Source organism: Zalophus californianus, chromosome 2 (assembly GCF_009762305.2).
Source record: "Zalophus californianus isolate mZalCal1 chromosome 2, mZalCal1.pri.v2, whole genome shotgun sequence".
Taxonomy (NCBI): domain Eukaryota; kingdom Metazoa; phylum Chordata; class Mammalia; order Carnivora; family Otariidae; genus Zalophus; species Zalophus californianus.
The window spans coordinates 32,533,675-32,558,882 of NC_045596.1; the positions used below are offsets into that span (position 1 = coordinate 32,533,675).

The window sequence follows — 25,208 nt, forward strand, 5'->3', positions numbered from 1 at the left end:
TCAGTGTTTCCACCCAGAAAGTGCTATATACTTCTTCATTCATTTCTCTCAAATTTATCAATACATTTTTATAATTGTCTTAACATGGGTAGCATTTGGTAAGATTATTCTTAGATGTGTTATAATTTCTGTGGAGGTGTAACACCTTATTGTATTTTCTAATTCTGGGTTATCGGCATATAGGAATGCTACTTATTTGTTTTGCTTCTCCTGAAACGTGAAATAATAAAATCACCACTCAAAAACTAGGAACATAGAAAAGGTATAAACTTTATTCAGTAACGTTCCAACATTCAGAAAAGATTTGGGTCCATATGAAAGGCTCCAGAGGGAATACGGCATTTTTCATTGTTTATCTACATTTTAGTTACGCATTCAGACTACTATGGGTGATGTGTTTTTCATATCATTTTTCCCATAGTAAGAGGGAAGGAAACCTCCCTCAAATTACGTTGCTCTCCATGACCCATCCTAAGTCTCACAGTTCAAGCTAATCATTGACAGAGCTTTACAATCACAAGCTGTTACTGAAGCGATGATAAGACAGGCGAGCAGTTAGTACCAAATGAAGCCAGGCTGTGCGGCTGGATCTCCAGGGAATGAATGGATTTTCCTCAGCACGGATGAAAGAAACACACACTATAGGAAAACAATGTGCAACCGCGGGCTGCAAAGATCTGTCATCCTGTCGGCATTTATTCTCCTAAGAGCTGTTACTGGATTCACTGGAGACGGAAGAGCTATATGGTCTAAAACTCCTCATTTTAGTCCGGTAAATGAAAGTCAGCTGTTTCTCTACGACACTTTTCCTAAAAACTTTTTCTGGGGCGTTGGGACTGGAGCATTTCAAGTGGAAGGGAATTGGAAGACAGATGGAAAAGGACCCTCTATCTGGGATCATTTCATCCAAACACACCTTCAAAATGTCAACAGCATGAATAGTTCCAGTGACAGTTACATTTTTCTGGAAAAAGACTTATCAGCCCTGGATTTTATCGGAGTTTCTTTTTATCAATTCTCAATTTCCTGGCCAAGGCTTTTCCCCGATGGGATAGCAGCAGTTGCCAATGCAAAAGGTCTCCAGTACTACAATACTCTTCTCGATGCTTTAGTACTTAGGAACATTGAACCTGTGGTGACTTTATACCATTGGGATTTGCCTCTGGCGCTACAAGAAAAATATGGGGGTTGGAAAAATGAAACCATAACAGATATCTTCAATGACTATGCCACCTACTGTTTCCAGATGTTTGGGGACCGTGTCAAATATTGGATTACAATTCACAATCCATATCTAGTTGCTTGGCATGGGTATGGGACAGGTATGCACGCGCCTGGAGAGAGGGGAAACTTAGCAGCTGTCTACACTGTGGGACACAACCTAATCAAGGTACTGTACGGCTGGCTTCCTGTAATAGCTTCAGAATGTTAAGGAGCAGGAGTTAAAAAGAAACACTAAGAAATGTATCTTGTGTTTAAACAATTCTTTTTATTGATATCAACTCAACTAATTGTAGTCTAACTCACAAGCTCTAGCCTCAAATTTCACCCTTCAGGTCGTGTTTTATTTGTCTGAGCTCTTGATAATGTATTAAGCCAATTATTTTCCTTCAAGGTCGCGATTTTACAATTTTTTAACTCTTAAAATCTACAAGTATACATTAGAGTGTGAGAATATGAGTTTACTTTCATTCGGTGAAAAACCAGTACTTTAGAAATCTAATTGCTGAAAACTTTTTCTGACAATGTGCAGCCATTTCAGAATTTTTTTATGGCATGACCTTTTCTAATCACCATTTGTTGTTTGTATTGCTATTCTTCGTGATACTTAGCAATAATAAGCTAAAGACATGTTAACTAACTGATACATATTAAATATAGGAATTGAGATAAATGTATTTCACAGTTGGTTTTATCTGTTACATGGCAGAAAAGATGAGGCTAACTGTTCTAAGAGTTAAAATTAAACTAGTAATATAAAAACTGGGAAGAACATGCGGTACTCAGTATGTTTTAAGAACTGGAGTTAATGTTGAAAGATGTTAAAATTACTAAAACAATGGTGAAAATGTAAGCAAAATAATAGCAAATATTGGTTGGATGCTTACTATGTACCACAGACTATACTAAGCATTCTGTGTGCATTATCACATTTAATCCTCATCATAACTTTATGAACTAGGTCCTATTAGTATCCCCCTTTTAAAGATAAGGAAACTGAAGCTAAGTGGGATTAAATGAATTAATTTATAAAGGACAACATAATTAAACACCGAATGTCTTTATTAAGAATGTTTTTAAAAGAGCAATCTTTCAGGGATTTTAAAGAGACTTCACTTCACATTGAAGCTAATATCTAGACTCAGGTTAAACTTCTTGAGCCAAACAGTTTCCTTGGGGAAAATAAATTACTCTGGACACCTGTTACATTTTGAAAATGAAGACACTTTATTAGTAGTGTTTCATAATGTGTTAGGAGGAGTAATTTGATTTTTGATAATCAAATGTGAAATGTGTAGAAGTAGAAAAAATGTATAGGAACATAAAATTACTCCGTGTCTAAATTTGCACATACAAAAATATCTACCCACCCTTCTTTTCTTTTTGAACTTTCTGGGCTATTATACATGTGTGTTGTACTATGGTTCAGTCACATCTGCCTTTGCAGTAAACAGATTGCGTTATGAGTTCAAGGTCATTTACATACCTTTGATTAGAGTTGTCTATAGAACATATGATTAACGTGAGGGTGTACTGTGATTTGGCAAGTAGGACCTTAAAGGGGAGAAAACTTATAGTTATTTACTATGAAGATTATGCATATATAAGTTAGAAAAATATTCCTTCTATCTAGTTATTTAAATTATTAAAATGTATGCATTCATATATACTACATGCTTGTGTAGATTGAGAAACATCAGATGGTACCAGAGGGTATAAAGTGAAAAAGTTAAATTCCTCTCTCCCTCTCTACCTGACAATTTCAACCTCGAGGAAGCTACTGTTGGTGGTCTTTTATATAGTCTTTTTAAAGTTAAATAGGCAAATACATGTACATATATGTTTATTTAACCTTCTTATAAAGAAAAATGTTCTCAATTGTTGAAAAGTTTTCAGTTACCTGGAAAAATGTTAACAATTGGAATTTTCATGAGCAATATATTTTAGTGGTTATTTTAAAGCCTTGAAAACTGGCTATCTGATAAAAAAAATACACAGGAAGAAGTTGTAACTAACAAATAGGCATTGCTTTCAATCTTAGCATATAAAATGCTGTATTTTCAGATGTTTTTTCATTTTCTCCTAATTCAAGATAAACTCTGCCTTTAACACAAAATTAGCACTCTCTGATAGTGAAATAAATTTTATTGTTTTAAATTGAGGGATTACATTTTTAATTAGTGTCTTTCCCAAATAATTTCTTCTATCTCTTTAAAATTTCTAAATCACTCACCAAAAAAGGAGTGTAAGGGGTCCCTTGAAATCAGTCAGAAAGTGAAATAAGCTTCTTAGCCCAGGGACGTATAACTCCAGAAAGAATCTTGCAATGGTTTCGTAGCCTGATGTGAACTCATTTTTCCCACTTGTTCCTTCTCTGTTCTTCCTTTAACATGGACAGGATTAATTTGATATTTTATGTTGCAATGAGGTTATTTCTTCCTTATTTTGCCACCTGTGACCCAGAAGCAGCATTCTTGAGGATTTGTATTTAGTCCAAGTTCACACAATTTCCTGAGTTAAAAAAGCCTAATATAAAATTCAATTCACTTTATTCCCCAGTCCTCAGACACTGAAAAGATTTCATAGTGGCTATTGGAGTCTTTCTAGTTCCAGGATAATCTTGAAAACTCCATATCGGTCGGCAGTATCCTGGTTTGGAGGAAACCTGAATGGCCTAGCCAGTCCTGAGACTGACCCGGGATTTAAATCCCAACTTTATTGCAGATTTGGTTGATTACCTTACACTGAATCTAAGCCTCAGGTGAAAAAAACAAAAAACAAAACAAAACAAAAACTGCCCTAATCATACCTACTAATGGATGCTCCACTCTGAGTTTTGAGCCAGTATTTGGAACAGAAAGAGAGTACATTTTTTAACTTGGCCATTTCTAAGCATGGTAATCATGGCTTTAAATATTATCTGCAATTTTGACAACAACCTTGCCAGGTACCCACGATTATCATCTCTGTTTTACCACAGAGTGATTATTTCTAACATGCATCATGTTCCTGCCCTGCGTAAAATCCAGTAAATGGCTCTCCAAAGCTTTTGGGACTAAAGTCCTGATTTTTCACCAAGATACCCAACCCACAACCCCTGGCCTCCATTCCAGCCTCCTTCCTGGCCACTCTCCCGTGTCCATCAGTAATGCCAACCCATTGCACACCATGCTCCATTATAATGCATGACTAGAAGTGTTTTGGTTTTACCTCGCCATCGCTATCATTCTCTCCAGTGAGAATGCCCTTTGTACACCCTACTTTACCCATCTCATGTCCTTTAAGACTCAGCTTAGGCAGTCACCACCTCTAAGTTATTCTTAACCTGTTAGGGCTAGTGTCCCTCCTAAGGGGTCCCAGTATGAGATGTGCTTGCTTCTACCATAGCACTCATACCGTATGGAACACTTCTGTCTCCCCAAGTAGACTGAGAGCTCCTTGAAAGGAGAGACTATTCTTTGTCTTTGTATTTCCAGCAGTGAGCACAACATATTAGGTACATGCTAGGTAGAAAGGTTTGTTGAGTGAGTGGTTTAGGATTTCTATCTTAAATTTTGCAATCAAAGAACCAATCTCAAGTTCAAAATTCATATTTCATTGCATTATTGCTGATTCTTGAAATATTGCCTATGTTGATCCACTGGTATGTTAGTCCGAACTTTTTGGTTGTGAGTGACAGAAGCCTATTTCAAGTTGGCTTAGGCAAAAATGAACAATCTTCTGGCTCAGTAACCAAATCACGGGGATGAATGGGCCCAGTAATGAGGACACTGTCAGTGGCCCTTTATCTCGATCTCTCATGTCCTTTTCTTCTTGGGGGTTGACATCATTCTCTCTTTTGTAGAGGAAAGATTTCTCTCTTTCAAGTTCAGTTTTTAAAATCCCAGAGACAGACTCCAGCCTGTGTGGCCTATTGCTGTCAGTCTTCAGATCAGCAAAGCCCTAGGGTTTCACATTAGTAAAGGCAGTTAAGGTGTCCATTTTCTTTCTATTTTTAAGTCAATAAATATGCATGATAATTTAAATTTGTAGGTTCCCCTCCCCCTTAAAAGGGAACATCTGAGAGCCTCTGAGTAACCATGCACAGAGGTTGGGGAAGATGAGTTTGCTTGTAAGAGGGTAAGTCATTCAGTTTATTACCCCACAAAATAGCTTCCATGATAGTTTTGACTGCATTGCTTTTAATTTTTTTTAAAGATTTTATTTATTTATTTGACAGAGAGAGACACAGAGAGAGAGGGAACACAAGCAGAGGGAGGGGGAGAGGGAGAAGCAGGCTTCCCGCCGAACAGGGAGCCCGATGTGGGGCTCGATCCCAGGACCCTGGGACCATGACCTGAGCCGAAGGCAGACGCTTAACGACTGAGCCATCCAGGCGCCCATTGCTTTTAATTTTTATCTTTCACAGACATGTACTGTTTACATGGTATCAGTATTTTGCAACCTCAGTACTATTGACACTTTGGGCCAAATAATTCTTTTTTGTGGTGGGGTGTTCCGTGCATTGTAGAATGTTTAGCCGTATCCCTGACTTCTCCGCGCTAGATGATAGTAACACCCTTGTCCCCAGGGTTATGACACCAAAACTGTCTCCAGACATTGCCAAATGTCCCCAGCAAGTGGGAGGCAAAATTCCTCTCCTGAAAACCACTGATATAAACCTATAATAGACAACTGGCTGGAGACATGAAGCATAAAGATCAAGGACGTTGAAATATAACTAGTATGAGGGACCTAATAAAGTTGCCTCGATTTTATTTTTTTTTTAAGATTTTATTTATTTATTTGAGAGAGAGAATGAGATAGAGAGCCTGAGAGGGGAGAGGGTCAGAGGGGGAGAAGCAGACTCCCTGCTGAGCGGGAATCCCGATGCGGGACTCGATCCCAGGACTCCAAGATCATGACCTGAGCCGAAGGCAGTTTGCTTAACCAACTGAGCCACCCAAGGGCCCAGTTGCCTTGATTTTAGAAAATTGCCTCAAGATTTTCACCACAACTGTAAGTTGCATAGATAAATTCTAAATTAGTTTATATCTGGTTTGGCTTTTCACACATTGAGAATAGAACTGCCCCTACTAGCTCAGCATTATTTGTGAAATACTTGTAAGAGCTGCCCCAAATGGTTTCTCTCATAGAGTTATTTGTGAACAAAACACTAACCGTACTTTTTGAAAGCTTGTACCTTTTAAAAAGCAAAGTTCAAGGATTCAAACAAATGTAAGCAATTTTTATCCATTTTTGATGCCACAACATCGTGTTTCACAAATTTTGCTTTTTTGTGCATTACTTCATGTTGTTTTTTTTTGCTGGGTTGTTTTGTTTTGTTTTTTGGTTTGTTTGCATATCCAAGTGTCATGTGTATCATTATTTACTAAAATGTTTTTCTTTAAAATGTTTATTTTGAAAGGAAATTTTATTCCTACAATACATGAGACCAGTCAAATACCCTTAAAATAAATATGTAACATTTAAAACAAAAAATTTCATCTTTGTTACACCTAATGTCATCTCCCATGCAAAAAGAGGTAGGTGTATCAGACTTGGAAAACACCATGTTACTACATAGATTAAATGTCATTTTTAAACGACATTTGGTCCTAAAGCCAAATACAGTGCGCCATTTTAAAATGTGTCATAAAATGCTTTTACTTATGTAATTAAAATAATTTGAATAATGTAAGACTATTAAATGGGAAAACGCCAATATTTATGTGTATGTGTATGAGCATCTTAAACATCCATAATTTATTTTGTGAATATTTTCAATTTATTTAAAATGAACTTATCAATAAAATTTTTAATAAAATAGCCTTATATAAAATAAAATATGTCAACACTTTTTTGTATATCACACAAAAATGATGAAATTATTTTTCAAATTCCTCAAGAGTTCAAGAGATTGCTTAATACTGTGAAAGAGGCTTTCAGGACAAGAAATGTTGGGAAACTCTGCTCAAGGTCGAGGACTCACCAACTTGTTCTTGAGCCTCGGATATGACTTGATTTATTCCCTGTTTTTCTACCTCTTTGAGGAAGGGTGTCTTAACATTTCTTGGCATCATTCCCTCAGAGAAGCTCACACCAGGCTGGGTGTGTGTTAAGTATTCAATAAATAATTCAATTGATTATTTTCTACTTAAGGAAGATCTACCTTGTCCTAGAAAGGATTTAAAGCTGCAATTGAATAAAATTGGATTTCACACACACACACACACACACACACACACACACACACACACACACACACACACCAGCTATGATGTGAAAAAGCCACCATTCACATGATTAATAGCCAAGACTTCTTTGCCAACAGGATGCTGCAACTGCTTTCTTTTTTTTTTTTTTCTTAAGATTTTATTTACTCATTTGAGACAGAGATACAGAGAGAAAGAGAGCATGAGAAGGGGAGAGGTAGGGGGAGAAGGGGAGAGGTAGGGGGAGAAGGAGAAGCAGGCTCCCCGCTGAGCCAGGAGCCTGACCTGGGGCTCGATCCCAGGACCCTGGGATCATGACCTGAGCTGAAGACAGACGCTTAACCATCTGAGCCACCCAGGCGTCCCCGTAATGGCTTTCTTGAACAAGAGGGCTTTGGTGTTTCACAGGCACATTTAAGTAGATTAAATGTCATTTTTAAACCTCTTCTGCCCAAACCCCCACCAACAGCTTGAAGAGTAAGGGTGATATATTTGAAATGGAAATACTAGCAGGAGCCTTCTTTAGCTTGATCAGACAGAAACAAAAATCTCCAACGATCATCTGAAATGATTTTTTTTTCCATGAGAAAAATAAAGGAATGTTTAAAAACCACCTTGTTAAAATTGGGTTACAAGACAACAGTAAACCAAAATTAATTTGTGCTAAATCTGTGGTTAAAAAACTAACCCAAGCTTCTTTGCCAATGAAGGACAGAAAAAGAGTTAAAAAGAAAAAAGCCTGATTACTTGCTACCTTCCACCACTTTCCTCTCCCACACAAAACAAACCCAAAAAAAAGGACACAGAATCGGGGTGGGGTGGGGAGAAAGGACAGAGACGGGTCTTCATTCTTAAAGTGGAGGATTGAGGCAATTGCTGCAGATAACCGTTTGACATCCCATCATACTACTCCGAATAATTATTATTATAAGAAGAATATTGCATACCACAACTGTACTAGTTTCACATATTATATCATTTAATTTGCACATCGACTCTGCTAAGTAGGCTACTCTCATAGCCATTTCACACTGATGATGCCGAAGCCCAGAGAAATTTCCCTGGGGTTATGCAGCTGTATGTGTTTGTTTGGTTTTTTTTACTCCATAGTAGTTGTCTGAGCCAAAATTCAAATCTTACCCATCCGAATCCAAGCTAACAAGGTTTGATGACATGAATCAGCTACCTAGCTTCAGTGAAAAAGAACAATTTACCATCTTGAAGCCCATGGAAGGCACTTGCATCGATGCTGACTCACAGATGTTTAACTTCACTTTGCCTATTTAAAGACCAGAACCATCCATCGACATGTTTTATTTGTCCACAAAATCTATGAACAATTTATCCCTGACTCATACATGAACCATGAGGTTTCCCATGTGTCCCCAGGATTCTAAAGATTTACTTGCTCACAACTTTAGTGTCCCGTTAAAGTAATGTTCAATCATATGTGTGTGTCCTTAGCAAAACCATCTGAAGTTTAAATAAATGTTAACACAATTATTCATTGAATTAGCCAATCCATGATACCTATTTTATAATCCCAATTCATCTCCCTTAGGATCTAAGACACCTCTAACAATACGGAAATAATGGATCCAACAAGTTAAGATTAACATCCTTAGCGGGTTTCTAATCAAATTTGAATAAAAAGATAAAACTGCTTGTGGGTAAGAATTGCCAAAGACAGTTTCTATAACCAAAATACCATTGTTAGATGTGAGTCCTGTAAAAAAAAAAAAAAAAAAAAACCTATTTATAGAAGACAATTGGTATTCTAAAACCTTCAAGAGAGCAATATTTACTTTTTTCTAATCATTAAGTAGAAAAAGTTATACATCAGTGAATGATTAACAAGAGTTTAAATAAATATAATTATACATGTTCAGAGAATAACATTGTGATCTTATTTAAACAGCTTGATTTGTTACAGACACTCTCATACGTGGAAAATTCGGCCCAACTAAGGATCAGAAAATACTGCAAGCAATGGAAGCAGTGCTAGATAATGCTGCAAGAAATGAACCGAGGAAAACTTTACATTCACTTGTAGAGTAAAATAAGCCATTTAATTGTATATAAAAATTGTATATAAAAAATTAATTGCATATGAAAAATATTACTGAGAAAACTCAAAACTCATTTAGTCTGTTTAAAGAAGAGGGAGTCATTAAACCATTGAACATGAATGAAGGATTCTGTTGCTGAAAAGTAGTAGGAAGGCCGAGAAAAGATCCGAAACTTCTAACTTACCCACCAGGAAAGAGTGAATCACGGAAGTAATTAAAGTGGTTCCTGGGTGATCTACCTGAAAATGTTTGGGGGACATCTTGTGGCCCGGGAAAACCAGATCTTTAGTATTGGGGGCAGTATACTGATGGGTTCCTCATAGCGTCATATCTTGACCAGAGATTATGTGACTGAGTCTTTAAAAAGAGGGCTAGAGGTTACCGCTATCGTTCTTCTTTCATGTTAATCATGTATGTATTGTATGTCTCCTGCTCTTCCCTTTGAATATCAACATACTATTATGGAGTAAAAAGGCATCCTTTTTAAAAGATTTTATGTATTTATTTGACAGAGAAAGATTACAAGCAGGGGGAGCGGCAGGGAGAGGGAGAAGCAGGCGCCCCACTGAGCAGGGAGCCCGATGATGCGATGCGGGGCTCGATCCCAGGACCCTGGCATCATGACCTGAGCCGAAGGCAGACAGATGCTTAACCGACTGAACCACCCTGGCGCCCCCAAAAGGCATTCTTTAATAGATAATGAAATCTAGAATAACAACTTTTTAAGTTTCTGTTTTTTCCTTTGACATTTTTGGAAATTGGAGAAACTAAAGGGTAACAGCATACAACAAACAAATTAGCTGACAGAAACCGTTTGTTTCAACCAATTCTCTTGACTTTTTTAAATTATAAAAATAGGGACACCTGGGCAGCTCAGTTGGTCAGCTTTCGGCTCCGGTCCTGGGAAAAAGTCCCGCGTCGGGCTCCTTGCTCAGCAGGAAGCCTGCTTCTCCCTCTGACAAATAAATAAATAAAATCTTAAATAAACTACAGAAATAATGCATTTTTACTACAAAACACTCAAACAATACAGAAAGACATAAAGTCAAAAATGAACACTCTCCTTTTTCCTTACTCCCCAACCCCATACCCCGGCCGGGATTAACAACTGTTAGCAGCTTATTCAGTGTCCAAGTTCTTTTCTATGTGTATATGAACACATACGTATAGTCACTTCTTTTACAAAATTTGCACCATATTATTACATTAAGCTTTGATGATCATCTCTGATTAATTGAAATGCAAAAGTATTCTGCTTTTACCTACTTATATACCTGTGCTTCTCTTTCCTATTGGAGGTTATAGTTCATCTGAAGGCAGAAGCCAACTTGTTGGTGTTTTTTGTCTTTGTTAATGTCAGTGTTTTTTTTTTTCCTGAACGCCTGCCAAAGTGCCTTGTGTTTGTTAAATGTTTATAGACTTGAATTTAAGCAATTAGTCAATGTGAATGAATGAAGAGTGAAGAAAAGGACATCATAGTAGCTGTGGGTTGAAGGAAAGAGATGAAATGATTTGTTGAAACTTCTTTTTGCTGATGTGTACAATTTCTGTAAGGGGAAAAAAAATTAAACAGAAAGTAATGCTGGTGAATTCTCGGTTTGATTGGGTACTGATGTGCTGCCCTAGCTGGTGAGGCTGGATGACGGCGTAATCAAAGCCCCAACTCCCAGCTCACCTCTTTCCTGAGAGTGTCGATGGCACCTGAAAACTGTCACCTGGCTTTCACAGCGTGGAGGCCCCATGTTTCTGGGCCTTGTCTGCTACATACCCCTCATTGTCTCCGCCCGTTCAATCGCCTCTGGGTCTCAGGCGTAAAAGTGTGCTTCAAAGGCATATAAATTAATGTGCCTAATGTCCTGGAAATGACAGCGACTGAGAAAGCTGAAAGACTTAGTTCTAATTCTAGCTTTGCCACTGAGACTTTGGGCCGGTCACTTATGTCTTGGGCTTCAGCATCTCATCTATAAACAGAAGATTTTTGAAGACTGGATCAAGTAGCCTCAAGGTCCATCCTCCACCCCTACTTAGCCGGCAAGAGCACTGAGCTTAGAGCAATTCAGCATGGGCTTGACTTAGTCTGTGAAACTAGACAGGTTTCCTACCCCTTGGTCTCCTCCCCTCTAAAGTGGGAATGCTAAGAGTACCTACCTTAATCCTCTTAAATGAGGATTAAATGAGAGAGTACATGGGAAGCACTAAGAACAGTGCCCAGCATACCTGGCACTAGATACGTGTTACTTCTTATTAGTATTTATATTATTACTTTTCTACGGTTCTGTAATTTTTTTTTCCATTGAGGCATTTTATTTGCAAGTATGTATTACATCCCTAGAAAAAGAATCCCAGGATTTTCCCTCCAGTGTGTTTTCGTCTTGCTTCTTCATGGTCCATGATGCCAGCCGAGGTTGTCAGTACAATGAAACCAAACTGGCGGGACGGGAGCAGGTTATTCTGCCATTTTTCTAGATCTTTCAGTTGTACATCAAATCTGGGGCTGATCACTCCACACTTGTTTAACCTGCCCGTGAGGTTCACAACAATCTTCCCCGCTCTGTGATCATCAATGATTTCAAATTCGCCAATGTAACCATGCTTCATCATCACAGTGAGAAACCGGACGATGACTTTGGAGCACGGCCTAATAAGAACCTGGCGTTTGCCTCTCTTCTCAGCATTGTTAATGCTCTTGAGAGCATCTGCCAGGACATTCATGCGCACCATTATGGCCGCATGGAAAGATGGCGGAAAGATACGGTTCTGTAATTTAATCACTGTTCTGTTCTATTTGATCATGAAAGTCACTCATCTTTAAGGACCATTTTAATTGTGATTTGTTTGAAAATTGTGCTGTGCGGAATGGTATCCAACCACAGCAGATCCTTCCTGTCTTGGTCTAAACATTCACAGTGGTATAAAGAGACGGTCAAGTGTGGACATGGTCCCTAAGGATTCATTTAGCCTCTGACACCAATGAGGACAATACCTAATGCCAAATTTGCTGGTTCTAGGAAAGAGGCCCAGGGAATTACACACGAGTGTTCCCTGCTGTGCTAGGCACTTGGACAACTACATGGCTTTCAGAAAACCCCAAATTTCCAGCAAGTCCTCCCTGACCTTTCTAGAGGATCCTGAATTTCAGACATGCATAGATATTTTCTCCTCAGCATGCAAGAGTAGGCTACAATACCTTCATTCTATCACTATTCAGCTCTTTTAATCAATGATAATCAAGTACAGCACAAACGAATTTAACATATAATTTTAAAACAGTATGTTGTGGTTCATGGCAAATGGTCCCCAACTGCTTCAAAATTTAGAACTGATGGGACAGGGGCACCTGGGTGGCTCAGTCAGTTAAGCGTCTGCCTTCGGCTCAGGTCATGATCTCAGGGTCTTGGGATCGAGCCCTGCGTCGGGCTCCCTGCTCAGTGGGGAGTCTGCTTCTCCCTCTCCTCCTCCCCACTGCTCGTGCTCTCTCTCTCTCTCTATCTCATGTTCGCTCTCTCTCTCTCTCGATAAGTACATAAATAAAAATCTAAAAAAAAAAAAGAACTGATGGGACATACAGAAAGCAGGATGGTTTAGTAAAGTGATCAGAGAGGCCTGGGTTCAAATCCTAACTTTACCAGGGTTCAGACTCTATGAACTTCAGTTTCTTTTCTAAAATGGAAAAAATGACATCTGTTTTGCAGGGGCTGTGCTACTAACACAACGTCTGTCAGGTGACCAGCTAACTAGCTGATCCATAGTGGGCATTCTTTCAGCAAGTATTCTATGCCAGGCTCTTCTCTGGGCTTCTGTATGTATAACTGTGAACAAAATAGATACAGTCTCTGAACTCAAGGAGCTCGTAGGCCAGGCATGGTTCTACAGTGCATGGACCTGAGACAGACAATCCAGGGGACTTTCTGTGAGAAAAATACCCCCAAAATTATGGACACAAAAGTTGGTACAAAAGTGAACATTTATTTGGAATGAGAAAAATATTGCAACAGATGACTGTAATCTTAGAGGTTCAGATTCCTTCTTTTCTGAGGTCTCTTTAGGGAATTCATCAGGAATACTTACCTAGAAATGCTTCTAAATACAACCTGGCTTTCAACCCACCTAGAGTATTTTACAGGGACCCATGCAAGTGAGGGGTCCTGAGGCTTCAGCTTCCTTTGGTTCATGGGAAATCTGCCTTTGTTGCAGGGCCTAAAACTAGTAGGTCTTATTTTTGTTATTGTAATAATTGTATTATTTGTAACTTCTGGAGTGGTTTCTATATTGACTGTCTTTAACTCTTTGTTCCTAAATCCTGAGGAAAGGCTTCAAGTCACTCACCCAGGCCATTTTAGCTTCGATTATACTCTGAGATATGGTCTTTTTGCATGAAAAAATTACCAACAGGATCCCAATTGTTAATGTAATAATAACAGGAAGCTTAAAATATCATTCCAACCTCTACAGAGTTGGCATGCAAATGTTCTCCTTGGGCAAGGAAATTGAACTTCAGTTAAGCATCAATTTGCTACTATTGATTTCTTCTGAGCTCCCTTCCAATATCTGGGGAAACCCACAGATGATTCACTTAATTAATTATGAGCTTTATTCTAGACCTTTTTCCCCCCTCTGTGTTACCAGGTTTAGATTCTGACTCAAGCGTTAGCTGAATTTAGTAATATTATCATTGAAATTAGAATTCTATAATAATAGTAAAACCATGTTTTTGAAGAAACAAATATATTAGAGTTTAGTTTTTACATGATTCCCATGGGAAAATCCTGAAACTGTACAAACTGATAACAAGCAAAGATTTGTTAGAATCATTTGAAAATATGATGATTGAAAAGAAAATAGGAGGAAAATTCATTAAAACAAATTTTAATATGATCATTACCAAGCTATTCCAACTATAGAAAACATGAACTTGAGGGGTGCCTGGGTGGCTCTTGGAAACGAATGGTTTAAGAATATAAGCAACACCAAGTGTAGTAGATGAATAATTTCCCAATTCCTCCATGTCCTGTTAACTTAAAAAATATTCAACATGTCAGTTATGGCTATTCACATCTTGTCAGCCATATTTCCTTTTTGTTCTCATAATTCTTGAGCATATTGGTTTTTTTGGAGGGGTGGGGCCTGGGGGGATCCATCGGTTAAGCGTATGCCTTTGGCTCAGTTCATGATCCTGGGGTCCTGGGAGGAGTCCGAGTCATCCCTGCTCAGCGGGGAGCCTGCTTCTCCCTCTCCCTCTCCCTCTGACCCTGCCTTCCCCTTTCCCTACCCCCTCCCCTTGCTCATGCTGGCTCTATCTCTCTCTCTCAAATAAATAAATAAAATCTTTTAAAAAAGAAAAGAAAACATGAATTTGAACTGTTAAAAATAGCATAGGTAAGCATTTTCTTTATGAAAAGTGGGAACTTTTGTTAATATTTACGATCTCTCCTAAGAATAAAGAGGGTAAGATATTGCTTCCAAGATTTTCAAGATTCAAAAAAAATTTAAAGAAATAACAGTCACATAATTTATTTTATTTTATTTTTTAAAAGATTTTATTTTTAAGTAATCTCTACTACCAACATGGAGCTCGAACTCACAACCCCAAGATTAAGAGTCATACGCTCCATTGACCAAGCCAGCCAGGTACCCCCACATAATATATTTGTAATGAAATAACAGTCACATATTTTTTAGCAACGAACAGTAAAGTTTGCATCCCTTAAGCCCCCAATAAATATTTGTGGAATGAGGAATGAATGAATGAATGTTAAATAATCTGGAAGGGCAGCGATTATAAGTAGCAGAAAACTTGAGACTAATGTAAAGAAGTACTGAGTAGATGAAACAAATGAATCAATGAATCAAACTGAAATTATTATTTTTATTATTTTTGGTTTCAGGTATAGAATTTAGTGATTCATCACTTACATATGACACCCCGTGCTCATTCCAACAAGTGCCCTCTTTAATATCCATCACCCATTTAGCCCAGCCCCCACCCACCACCATCCATCAACCCTCAGTTTGTTCTCTTTAGTTAAGAGTCTCTTATGGTTTGCTTCCCTCTCTCTCTTTTCTACCCCTTCCCCCATGTTCATCTGTTTTGTTTCTTAAATTCCACATACTAGTGAAATCATATGGTATTTGTCTTTCTCTGACTTATTCCCCCTAGCATATTACACTCTAGCTCCATCCAATCAAACTGAAATTAATCCCAATTCAAATGGACGATGACTAAAACTCAACCAGCTGCAAAAAATAAATGAGAACACACCTATCTAGGCATGAAACTCAAGAGGTAAGGGAGAGTTAGCTGCAGAACACTCTTCCTGTCCACACAATGCAAAACCATTGTTTTCCACAGCAAGTTAAATTATTTTCAGCTTCGTCTTTTGAAGTACTTCAAATTTATATTTGTGTAGTCTTCATAGGGTCGTCACATGTATTACCTCATTCAATCTTCACAGCAATTCTCTAGCGAGTTTCTTTTTAGCTAGAATAACAGAGGGAGAACTGAGGCTGTGGGGAGGGGATGATTTATCCAATATGATAAAACCAGTTAGCAACAGGGCCAGTACTAGAGCCTGTGTCTCTTGCTTTCAAGACCCGGGTCCTTTCCCCTATAGTACCATGGAGGTAAGTAGCAGTTTCCTGTCAGTCTTGCTAAACATGTATCCCCAAATAGAGCAATCAATGTTTTGAAGCAGATGACCAAAGAACACTCACACCGAAGGACAAAATGTGTGAAAAGCAATTTAGAAATATGTAAAACAATTTTGAAAACAGGTAACCTATTCCTGGGATTAACAGAAGGAAATAATTCAAATAAATTAAAAGCTATATGCCCACAGTTAGTTATTACAACATTATTTATGATAGGAAAAAAAGAGAGAAAGAGGAAGGAAGGAAGAGAAAGAAGGAATGAAGGGGAGGAAGGAAGGAAAGAAAAACAAGCTAATTCCTATCAAAAGAGAGATGACTAAGTGAACCATATTTCATCAAATTGGCGAATGGTTATGAAGAGTAAGAAGATGGAAAATGTTCGAAGTGATTTTAGCCGGGAAACATATTTGGAAAAAAGCTGGAAGGGAACACAGAAATATGAAAACAGTTTGCTATGGTTGTGGAATTTTAAAATAAATTTTCTTTAACAGGTTTCATGTTATACTTTATGAAAAAAATTTAACAATAAACAAGTTTAGAGTTTACATGAAGATATTTCCACCACAATGTGACTAAAATCATGTACAGATTTGGAAATTTAGCTTTCGACAAACGATGGGGGGTTCCTTAAATACAGACACGTGTGATGTGCTGGGTTTGCTCATCTGTCTTCAACCCTTGCCTTCCACCAGCATCCCACCATGTCTTCCTGACCTCTGACCCAATCTTCATCTTGTTTCTAAAGTTGTACCCGCTATCTTATTTGCTTCCTATCATTCATAGAACTTATCTGAGTCTGGTCTTCTAGGGGCATCAAAGAAAGCTGCTACGTTAGACTAGAGGAGGGAACAGAACGAGATATTCGGCCCCTGGCTGTCTCTCAATGACATCAGCCCCTGATAGCTGGTTCAGAAAGAAAAAGCTGCTGACTTCCCCTTTAAGCTACTGAATCTAAAGAACAAAGGTTGAAGCTCCCTTAAATCAATCATTCCAAAGGTAGATGGCCTTGTACAAGATAGAGGGTAACCTTGAAAATCGCACAAGGACTATTGTGCAAGGTTGCAGGGCCCAGGCAGAACTCATGCGCCCCATTTTAGTTTTCCCAGTAGACCTTCTTTATGAGTGTCAGACCAAAGGACACACCTAGATATATCTCTGTTTCATCACGGTTTATGTCAAACCTCACTATCTTGGAGCAATACTTTTTACCTTTTTACTTGGCAAACAGAATCAAGTTATAACCGTAAGTGCCACACAAAGCACCTCCCCCACATTCCCCACATGAGAGTAGAGAGCGGTCTTCAGTCCAGAGCAAAGATAACCCTAGATGCCTTGATAGCCTATGCAAATAGCGGCAAAGGGGAAAGAGACACTGTGGAATACGAAGGTCACCTTGGGGCATGACCACACACATGTATATGTATCTATATATACTATCTCCAGGAAACTTGCTTGGAAGGGAATTGCAAATGTACGTGTCTGTCGTCTCCTAAGCGGTCCTCGTTCTCATTACAATGCTGATGCAACCAAGATTTTATTGCAGCTTACATCACTTTCATATAGTCACTGAACTAGGCCTTAGAACATCTATGTTAAAGAAACTGCCCTCTCCTTGTTTTGTTCCTATGAGGACTGATTTGATAAATGCACCCTGATTCCATCTCTCTCTTTAGTGTCTGAGGACATCGCATTTGCGAGGCAGCTAGTTTGTGACTTGGAATCTTGCGTGTTCAGTGCTTTACGGTTTACACATCAGAGTGCACAACAGCCCTAAAGAGGTGTACTGTTCACTGTGGGTTTTGTGAATGAAATTACTGAGGAGAGCAAGGGATTAAGAGACGGAAGAGAGCTCTAAGAATGCTGCCTTTGAATTCTAGTCATGCGTGATTGCTTTGGTATCAAATCAGAAAAAAAAAAAAAAAGCAGTTCTCAAGTCTTTCTATTGTGATTCCAGCCCCACAAAAACCCAGAAGGAGCAACTAAGACCACTTCAGATGAACTCTGTCCCAAGCTCCCCTGTGATTCCTTCCAGAAGCTGGAACTCAGGTTCCAGTGGGGGATTTAAATGAGCTATTCTTGCATAAAGCAAGGAGGCATCAGTCCTGGAATTCTTACCTCCTAGGTTAACACCTATCTCTCCCCATCCTAACCCAATTTATGGAACATTATCAGTGTCCACAGAACCTATTAGGTTATTTTTTTTTAAGATTTATTTGTTTATTTGAGAGAGAGAGCACACGCGTGTACACACAGGAGCAGGGGTAGAGGCAGAGGGAGAGGGAGACAAGCCAACTCCCAGAGCAGGAAGCTGGTTGTGAGGCTCCATCCCAGGAGCCCAAGATCATGACCTGAGCTGAAATCAAGCTTCGGACGCTCAACCAACTGAGCCACCCAGGTGCCCCAGGACCTATTAGGTTGAACCATTGCTCAGATTTGACTAATTTTGGTCTACAAAAATGCATTTCAGATCGTTCGACCCAATATAAAATACCTCTAATGAGCAAAAGACAAGCTAAGGAGCAGAACAGAAAAGCAGATATTGTGGGTTAAAAATAGTAAGGGTTTGTGCACTTGTTTTAGAAACACCCAAACAGAGGAAAAATTGGGACACCTGGGAAGAGACATCAGGAGGCAAGCAAGTCTGAGGGGAAGAGATGCTGTCACACAGATAAAGGACAATTCTAAGGCTGCCCGGGTCACAAAGTGACCTTGAGCATTAACTGGCCAAGAGTCCTTAATTGTAGGCCTTGATATTTGCTCCTCCTGATACAGCTCGTGGTTCTTTACCAAACTTTTAATTATTTTGTCACTTAATGACCTATTTTATGCCATTTTATATGTTTTCTTTTGCACATTCAGTCTTATTTTCTCAACAAGATGATTGGCTCCTGAAGGCACATTCCCATGCCGTTTATTTCAGCCTCTCGGGGCAGGGCAAACCAAGCATTAAGTAAGCGCTCAGTGAGGATCTATTAGCAGACTGGAAACCCATCATGAGGCTCTGTTATCAGAAAGCTCAACTGGAAATGTAAATTCTGGGAGGACCAATAGTTAGTAACATGCATCTTTGAGCAGTACCTCCTACATGCCTTATGGTATGCTACATATTTAATATATACGTTAGCATCACATCTAACAACTTTACAAAGGGCACTTTTATTAACTTCATTTTACAGCTGAAGATACTAAGAGATTTCAGAAAGGTTAAATGAATAACCATGTCTTAACCTTGTCTAAGGCCACGCGGTAAGTACTTGAACTTCAAGCCCGAGAGTGCTGAACCCAAAACCCACGCTCTTTCCTACTTTGTGTAGTCCCTGCCACCCTTTTATAATAACAGTAATAATAACTTATATTAATAATAATACGGTTATAAAAGAATAGTTATAAAAATAAAATCATTATCTTAATAATACGTTATAAAAATAATAGTAATAGTAGTAATAATAATGGCTTATAGAGGAGTTACTCTGTACCAGACCCTGTTCTAAAGTCCTTTGCATATATTAATTCATTCAATCTTCACAGGCCTAGAAGATGGGCTCTATTATCCATTTACAGGATTTTGAGAGTGCATTCTCTTGGACTTCTAAGGGTTAAAAGGAGATTCTGTAGCACTGAGCTTTGTCTTTTTATGTAGGGGAAGAAACTCTACAATCCCCATAATATGTCACCGGCACCCAGCCCCTAGAGGGCCCATGAAGGGAGCCAGGGAGAGGAGAAGATGGAGCTTGGACCAGAGTTCTCTGCCTGCCCCTTGGCAATCCTATAGGAAAGGCTTTAGGTTGGAGGCATAAGAGAAGCAGACGGAGAACAGACTTTGAGATCATCAGGGTTCCCTGACAGCTCTCCCCTGCATCACCCTGTGCATCACTAATTTGTCCCTGAAAAGACCTTCTACCAGCCAAAATTACAACCCTTGTGAGTAAGGACAAGAAAGATTAACAATATTTTCTTCTTCTTAGGCTCATTCGAAAGTTTGGCATAACTACAACACAAATTTCCGCCCACATCAGAAGGGTTTGGTGTCAATCACGTTGGGATCCCATTGGATTGAGCCAAACAGATCAGAAAACATGATGGATATACTCAAGTGTCAACAATCCATGGTTTCTGTGCTTGGGTGGTTTGCCAACCCTATCCACGGGGATGGAGACTATCCAGAGGTGATGAAAAAGAAGTTGCTCTCCATTCTACCCCTTTTCTCTGAAGCAGAGAAGAAGGACGTGAGGGGCACTGCTGATTTCTTTGCCTTTTCCTTTGGACCCAACAATTTCAAGCCCCAGAACACCATGGCTAAAATGGGACAAAATGTGTCACTCAGCTTAAGAGAAGTGCTGAATTGGATTAAGCTGGAATATGACAACCCCCGGATCTTGATTGCTGAGAATGGCTGGTTCACAGACAGTCATGTGAAAACAGAAGATACCACAGCCATCTACATGATGAAGAATTTCCTCATCCAGGTTCTTCAAGGTTGGTTGCACATTAGCTCAAGTTTTTAAACCTTTGAATACTTATCCTATAGGACACTTAAAGTCATCTTCAAACATGATTATTGTTGCTGGGCTTTCCCATTGACCCATGTTGACAGAGTTTTTGTGTTACTCTCATGTCCTTTTTAAATAAAAGTTTGACAATAAAATAATACTAGACTGTAGATACACATCCTTAATTGGCAACAAGGTGCTATATCATTCTTCTTTTTATTTTTTTAAAGATTTTTAAAATTTAGGGGCGCCTGGGTGTCTCAGTCGTTAAGCATCTGCCTTTGGCTCAGGTCATGATCCCAGGGTCCTGGGATCGAGCCCCGACATCGGGCTCCCTGCTCTGCGGGAAGCCTGCTTCTCCCTCTCCCACTCCCCCTGCTTGTGTTCCCTCTCTCGCTGTGTCTCTCTCTGTCAAATAAATAAACAAAATCTTTAAAAAAAAAGATTTTTAAAATTTATTTATTTGAGAGAGAGAGAGAGAGAGAGCTGGGGGAGGGGCAGAAGGAGAGGGAGAGAGAGATTCTCAAGCGGATTCCGTGCTGAGCACAGAGCCCCATGCTGAGCTCCATCTCACAACCCTGAGATCATGACTTGAGCCAAAACCAAGAGTCAGACTCTTAACCAACTGAGCCACCCAGGAGCCCTGATGCTCTATCATTCTTTTTAAAAAAACATATGCTACAAGAGATATGTCCCAAAGTTTTCTAGTAGTACTTTAGTCTAAGATATTGAAGGTTTTCCTGAAATTGTGCTCTTTTTAGGGGCACCTGGGTGGCTCAATCGGTTGAATGTCCCACTCTCGATTTTGGCTCAGGTTGTGATCTCAGGGTTGTGGGTTCGAGCCCTGTGGCGGGCTCCGTGCTCAGCGGGAAGTCTGCTTCTCTCTTTCTCCCTTCTCCTCTGCCCCTCTCCCCACTTGATCTCTATCTCAAATAAATAAATAAATAAATAAAATTTTAAAAAAAGAAATCATGCTCTTTTTATTCTATTACATGACTGAACGGTGAAAAGTTCTGAAGACAAAGAATGAGCCATGAATGGCAAAGCTGAGTAATTTCTATTGCTCCTGGATATTCCTCTGACCCCTACTAATCCCCTCATTCCTTTTCCACTACTCAAGTAGTGACATCTACAGGTGGCTGATTGAAATAATGGAGCCATAGACAAGCCCAAATTGTGATGGGTCTGTCCCCTGCAGAATTGGGCTCCATTTCACCAAATATAAAGAAATTCTCAGCAGAACTTTCTAAAAGTTTGTAGCTTTCTTTAGAAGTCACAACTATTTTTTTTTTAAGATTTTATTTATGAGAGAGAGAGAGCCCACGTAACTGGGGTCAGAGCAGAGGGAGAGGAACAAGCAGACGCTGCACTGAGCACAGAGCCTCTCACGGGGCTCGATCTCAGGACCCCGAGATCATGACCTGAGCCAAAACCAAGAGTTGAACGCTTAACAGACTGAGCCACCCGGGCGCCCCTGAGCATGCAACTCTTGATCTTCGGGTGCTGAGTTCCAGTCCCATGTTGGGGATAGAGTTTACTTAAAAATAAATAAACTAGGGGTCCCTAGGTGGCTCAGTTGGTTAAGTGACTGCCTTTGGCTCAGGTCATGATCCCGGAGTCCTGGGATGGAGCCCCGCATCGGGCTCCCGGCTCAGCGGGGAGTCGGCTTCTCCCTCTGACCCTCTCCCCTCTCATGCTGTTTCTCTCTCTCTCAAATAAATAAATAAAATCTTTAAAAAAAACTAAAAATAAATAAATAAACTAATTAATTAATTAACTACTTAATTAAAATTTAGAAGTCACAAGCCTAGAGGAAAGGCAGGTTCTGCAGGAGAGCTTTCAGGGAGGGTCCTCTGGAAGAGTAAGATCTTGTTGCCCCTAAACTGTGGGAAGGAGCAGCATGGAACAGAGCCGCACCCAGCCATGGCCAGGTGCATATTGGGGGCCTCCAGAGCAAAGGGCCCAGCTTACAGAGCCTGAGCCAAATACCATGCAGTCGGGCAGAAGGGGTATCCATTCCCTGGGTGTCACCATTCCCTCTCCCCTGAGGGCCCTACAACACCAAAAGCACTAGAAGCAGGGCCTACTGAAACATACTTTTCTCCCTAGAATCTCTTCGGATGGATTCTCCACCTTTTAGGAAAAGACCATCAGTGACAAAAAGCCAAAAATGCAGAAATGAGGCATTTCTGTGAGAGAAATGAAAGCTTTTAAGAGAAGAAAAATAGTTTGTGGTTGATTTGGGGACTTAGTGCTTTTATTGCTGCTATTGATTTCCATATTTCATTTTTACCCGATTCCTCAAAGTTATTGAATCAGGGGCGCCTGGCTGGCTCCATCGGCAGAGCACGTGACCCTTGATCGTGGGGTTGTAAGTTCGAACCCCACATTGGGTATAGAGATAACTTAAAAAAAAAAATCTTAAAAGAAAAAAAGTTACCGAATCAGGGTTTTTAATGCTAGAAAGGTCCTGAGAGATCTTTTCCAACCTTTTCTGCTCCGAAACTTGTCCAGTAGCACCATCCCAGGAAAATAGCGGCCTCCTGCCCCTGCCCCTCAGCCAGCCCGTTCTCCCACAGTACTGTACTTGTTTCTCCTCCTTATATGTACATTCACTTTTGTTCATTCTCAAAGCTGATTTTTCAGTCCTTAAAGGGTAGTTTCATAGAAGATAGTTCTCCACAAATGGGACCTAACCCAAGCTTGAAATGAGACACTCTTGGTCAAGAGCAGACCTCTGCCTGGGTCCTAGAGGGTTCTAGGGATTCCTATGCCTTCTGGCACAGATTGCCCCCTAATATTCTCAGGAATATTTGAAATTGGATCCTTGAACTGCGTCTTTCCCCTGTTGCGAGTAAGGGGGAGGACCATCTCAGATGAAAATAACTGTCATTTTTCAAGTATCAACATGAATTTTCTATTGTACATCACGAGCCTGCAAATGAGGAGAAAAGCCAGTTTCACCATATGTTCCTGGCAACACGTCCCCTGGCAGATTGTTCGCGAATCAAAAACACGAACCAGAGTGAACATCTCTGCTTTTCTTCCTCTGTGCAGCTATAAGGCTGGATGGAATACAAGTGTTTGGCTACACTGCCTGGTCCCTCCTGGATGGCTTTGAATGGCAGGATGCTTACACCACTCGCCGAGGATTATTTTACGTGGATTTGAATAGTAAGCAAAAAGAAAGAAAGCCCAAGTCTTCAGCACATTACTATAAACAGATCATCCAGGAAAATGGTTTTACTTTCAAAGAGTCCACCCCGGATGTGCGGGGTCAGTTTCCCTGCGACTTCTCGTGGGGCGTCACCGAGTCTGTCCTTAAGGTGAGTGACTGCTTACAAAGTAACTATAAACCGGTGCAGACAGGACGTAGTATTTTATTTCATGGACTCAATGACAGCTGTCAGACAAGAGCAAATATGATTACTTGGAGGTTCTGGAGGGGAGTTGGGGAAAGAGGAAGAAAGATGAGAATTAGTGCCTCTCATGTGCCAGAACTTATCCTGAGTTCTGAGATGAGAGCCTGCCCTCAAGAAGTATACGGTCTAGAGGAAACTTACAGTCCTTTTTGAAAGAGGCATTTGGTCAGTAGCATCAAAATTATAAAATTGTTTTTATAGATTTTGTTTTGCCAAAAGCCAATTATTAGTGGCCCTTGATTTAAGTGGTTCCTGTTATTTGATAGGTTTGAATAATTTGCTTTATGAGATCTCCATATCCTTGTGGGGTCTCCCATGCTCATTCGTCACCTTCATCACATTACTTCCTTAAATGCCACCTTCTCAGTAAGGCTTCTCTCCACTCCAAAAAAGAATCACAACCTTCGGGCGCCTGGGTGGCTCAGTTGGTTAAGCGTCTGCATTCAGATCAGGTCATGATCCCAGGGTCCTGGGATCGAGTCCCTCATTGGGCTCTCTGTTCAGCGGGGAGCCTGCTTCTCCCTCTCCTCCCCGCTTGTGTGCTCTCTCTCTCTCTCTGGCTATTTCTGTCTCAAATAAATAAATAAAATCCCCCCCAAAAATAATAAAGGTGACCTGATACATATCTTTAAAAAAAAAAAAGAATCACAATCCTCTCATTCTCCTTTCTTCCTTTTTTCCCGCCATATATCCTATTCATCACTAGCTAATATACCACTATGTACTTTACACATTTTTCTTTTTTTCTCTAGCTTTATTGAGAGATAATTGACATAGAACACTGTGTAAGTTTAAGGTGGACAACATGGTGACTTGATACGTTTATATATTGCAAAACGATTACCACCATAACAAAATTCCCATTTCTTTCTGCGGTGAGAACATTTAAGATCTATTCTCTTAGCAACGTTAAAGTGTGTAATACTGTATCATTAGCTAATCACCATGCTGTACATCTGATCCTCAGAACTTAATTTTATCACTGGAAGTTTGTGCCCTTTGTCCACTATCTTCCCATTTGCCCCAGCCCCAGCCCCTGGTAACTGCTTTACGGATTTTTCTTATTGATCATGTTTTCCCCTTACTAGAATGCAAGCTTTCTACACCTAAGGGTGGAGATGTTTGAGGCTTTGCTCCCTGCTGTGTGCCTTACTAGGGCAGCGC

At 39.8% G+C, this 25,208-nt stretch overlaps 2 protein-coding genes across 2 annotated transcripts in view; one reads left to right on the forward strand and one right to left on the reverse strand.

The window, feature by feature from the left end:
- The first annotated feature begins 533 nt into the window (after positions 1 to 533).
- KLB (klotho beta) overlaps positions 534 to 25,208 on the forward strand; it is a 36,291-nt gene continuing 11,616 nt past the window's right edge. The window contains exons 1-3 of the mRNA XM_027600351.1: positions 534 to 1,390; positions 20,098 to 20,608; positions 23,680 to 23,948. Coding sequence (XP_027456152.1) covers positions 566 to 1,390; positions 20,098 to 20,608; positions 23,680 to 23,948 — 1,605 coding nt within the window. The 5' untranslated portion in view covers positions 534 to 565. The remainder of the gene's footprint in view (positions 1,391 to 20,097; positions 20,609 to 23,679; positions 23,949 to 25,208) is intronic.
- LOC113925746 (40S ribosomal protein S15a) lies at positions 11,766 to 12,228 on the reverse strand. The gene has a single exon (XM_027600352.1). The coding sequence runs from the start codon at positions 12,203 to 12,205 to the stop codon at positions 11,813 to 11,815; it is 393 nt and encodes a 130-aa protein (XP_027456153.1). The 5' UTR covers positions 12,206 to 12,228; the 3' UTR covers positions 11,766 to 11,812.

Excerpts from the sequence above, each read along its gene's own strand:
- LOC113925746 (XM_027600352.1), bottom strand. The coding sequence starts at position 12,205 with ATGGTGCGCATGAATGTCCTGGCAGATGCTCTCAAGAGCATTAACAAT.